At 57.9% G+C, this 2972-nt stretch overlaps 1 protein-coding gene across 6 annotated transcripts in view; it reads left to right on the top strand.

The window, feature by feature from the left end:
- Positions 1–325: 325 nt before the first annotated feature.
- PGPEP1 (pyroglutamyl-peptidase I) overlaps positions 326–2972 on the top strand; it is a 32104-nt gene continuing 29457 nt past the window's right edge. For all 6 annotated transcript variants that reach the window (XM_026456899.1, XM_026456897.1, XM_026456898.1 and 3 more), the window contains exons 1-2: positions 326–454; positions 2629–2681. In XM_026456899.1, the coding sequence (XP_026312684.1) occupies positions 421–454; positions 2629–2681 (87 nt within the window). In that variant the 5' untranslated portion in view covers positions 326–420. The remainder of the gene's footprint in view (positions 455–2628; positions 2682–2972) is intronic.

Genomic DNA, 2972 nt, shown 5'->3' with positions numbered 1-2972 from the left:
TATCTGGAAAACGGGCCTTGCTCACGGGGACTCCCCTCCCTAATTCTGGGCAGTATGCATGCATAGGGCAGGCCTTCAATGAACTCTTATAGAATAAAGGACCGGCTCGTCCCCAGCACCTGGCTCAGTGCGTGTAAGCAGTTACACCCTACGGCATAAGATGTTCCCATTTTGCAGACGGGGAAACGGAAGTTGGGGAGGACCGTGATAGCCGTCGGGGGCGGGGTTCAGGGTCGGAGGCGGGGCGCAGGGCGCGCACGCTGCGTCTCGGGCCGGGGGGCGCGCACGCCGAGCGGCTGACCGGGGGCGTGGAAGGGGGCGTGGAAGGGGCGTGGCCTCGCGGGGCCAGGAGGCTGCCGCGGCTGCAGCTGTCGCGCCAGTCCGAACAGAAGCGGGTCCGAGGCGCAGGTCAATCCCGCCATGGAGCAGCCAAGGAAGGCGGTGGTAGTGACGGGTACGCTGGCAGATGGGGGCTGTAGCGGCAGCGGCCGGGGGCAGGGGCGGGGGCGGCTCCAGGACTGCGGGGCCGGGCGGGGCAGGTGTTGGAAGTCCTCCCAGATTTGGAAGGTGTCATCGCCCGCGGGAGCCCTGCCAGCCCAGGCTTCCTGGAAAGTGAAAGAGGAGGAGCCTCGGGGGTCCCAGGGTCGGCAGTCAGGGCAGTCAGGCGCGGGGATTGGGGGGCCGGGCAAATGCCTGGCGCCGCGCAGGTTCCCCTGGCGTCCTTTCCTCCCAAGGTAGGGATGATGACCCTGCTGGCACCTGCCTGCTCTGTCTGGCCTGCGGGCTGGATCGGACCCTTCCTCCCTGCCCCTTCCGAGGTCCGGCCTGTCCCCACACCGCCGCCCCCCAACACCCGGCCTCAGGGGACAAAGGCCGATTTGCGGGCAGGAAGTGTCCCAGTGACAAATGAATCTCCCAGTCACTGCTTGCTGCGCCCTGCCCTCGTGGGGGGGCTGCTCCCCCAAGGCAGGGACAGGTGGGAGTCCGGGGACCTCGGGCGCCGGGGCTCTCCCAGCTGTCCCAGGGACTGTCTTCAGCGGAAACCTTTTGTGTTTTGTGCCGGGGGCTGTTTGTTGGTGAGTCAGGGCCCCCGCTGTCACCGACTCCCCCTCACCCCCAAACCAACTGTTCCTCCTCTCTGAGACTCTGCCTCGGGGCCACGTGGGGTGCAAACTTCCGCTGGGGCCTCAGAGTCAGGGAGTAGGGGGTGTCATTTTGACCTGCTGTCTGGAGGGGTCAGAGTGGGAAAGCCAGCAAAGGTGCACACAGGTGTTTTGTGGCTGTTGAAGGGAGGTTGAGGCTGATCCTGGAGATTCAGGGAAGAAGGAAGAAACCAGGCACCTGCTTAGCAGGTGTGTATAATTGGGAGGAGGGTCACTGCCCCCATCCCCTCCAGCCTTCCTTTATCTGTTTGTTTATTCCAGCACTTTTTGAATGAGCTGATTACATCTTGACTGTCTCCATTTTGCAGAAAGGGAAACTGAGGCTCACAGAGGTCATCCAGTTTGAGGGGCTGAGCTGGGACTCAAACTTCGGCTGTACAGAAGGATAGAGTTAGGAGGCCCTCTTCTGAGCCACAGCCCCTACCTGCTATCCCAGGCTACAGCATCTCTGCATAGCATTTATATCCTGTGGGATCACTGTCCTAGATGGACCGTATTTTTTTGTTTTGTTTTGTTTTGTTTTGTTTTGTTTTGAGACGGAGTTTTGCTCTTGTTGCCCAAGCTGGAGTGCAATGGCGTGGTTTCGGCTCACCGCAACCTCCGCCTCCCGGGTTCAAGCAATTCTCCTGCCTCAGCCTCCTGAGTAGCTGGAATTATGGGCATGTATCACCACAGCTGGCTAATTTTTTCTACTTTTAGTAGAAACAGGATTTCACCATGTTAGCCAGGCTGGTCTCGAACTCCTGACCTCAGGTGATCTGCCCGCCTCGGCCTCCCAAAGTGCTGGGATTACAGGTGTGAATCACCACACCCGGCCCCAGGTCTGGATTTGAATCCCAGCTCTTTCACCTTCTTGCTGTGTGACCTTGGGCAGCTAGCTTCACCTCTCTGTGCCTCAGTCCCTGCTCCTGGAAACCAGGCCCAGGAAAAGCCCTTGCCTGAAAGGGGATGTGGCCAGGCGGAATGCCAGGAAGATCACTTAGTACAGCCTTGGGCGACTGTTGTGTTTTGGAAAGAGGGGCCTGGAGTTTGAGCTAGCAGTGAGGAGGGTGACAAGGTGAAATCTAGACAGCCCGTAGGGCTCATTCCTCATTTGGTGCCGATTCAGGGCATTTCGGGACAGTGACACATAATTTTAGGTTGGGTCAAGGGGAACAGAGGAAGTGGAGACAGGATCAGGACAACCTTTTCGGAGGCAGAAGAGACCTCTGGACCCTGGCTGAGCATGAGGGGCCGGCGGAGGTGAAGACAGGAAGGGACTCGTTGACTACAGAGTAGACAGGTGCAGGACGGCGGCTCTGACGGGCCTCCAGGTGCTCCCAGAACTCAGGACCAGGCCCGCAATGTTGTCCCTGGCAGCTGCGCCCTGAAGCTCCTTGCTTGCTTCTCCAGGTGGGAGTAGCGGCCAGGGGAAGACTGGGAAGGGCCATTTTTGGGTAATATATTGCTTTTCCTGTTTTTTCAGGATTTGGCCCTTTTGGGGAACACACTGTGAACGCCAGTTGGATTGCAGTTCAGGTAACTTAGATCCGGAGGGTGGGAGTCAGGCTTGGAACTGGGCACTCCCACCCCGCAGAAAGTTATGGCATCCAGGAAAGTCTCCTTTCAACAAAACTTTGTTTTTTTTTTTTTTGAGACGAAGTCTCATTCTATCACCCAGGCTGGAATGCAATGGCACAGTCTCAGCTCACTGCAACCTCCGCCTCCTGAGTTTAAGCGACTCTCTTACCTCAGTCTCCAGAGTGCCTGAGATTATAGGTGGCTGCCACCACGCCCGGCTAATTTTTTTTTTTTTTTTTTTTTTTTTTT

Source organism: Piliocolobus tephrosceles, chromosome 21 (genome assembly GCF_002776525.5).
Source record: "Piliocolobus tephrosceles isolate RC106 chromosome 21, ASM277652v3, whole genome shotgun sequence".
Lineage (NCBI taxonomy): Eukaryota > Metazoa > Chordata > Mammalia > Primates > Cercopithecidae > Piliocolobus > Piliocolobus tephrosceles.
This window is presented reverse-complemented; position numbering and strand designations above follow the sequence as displayed.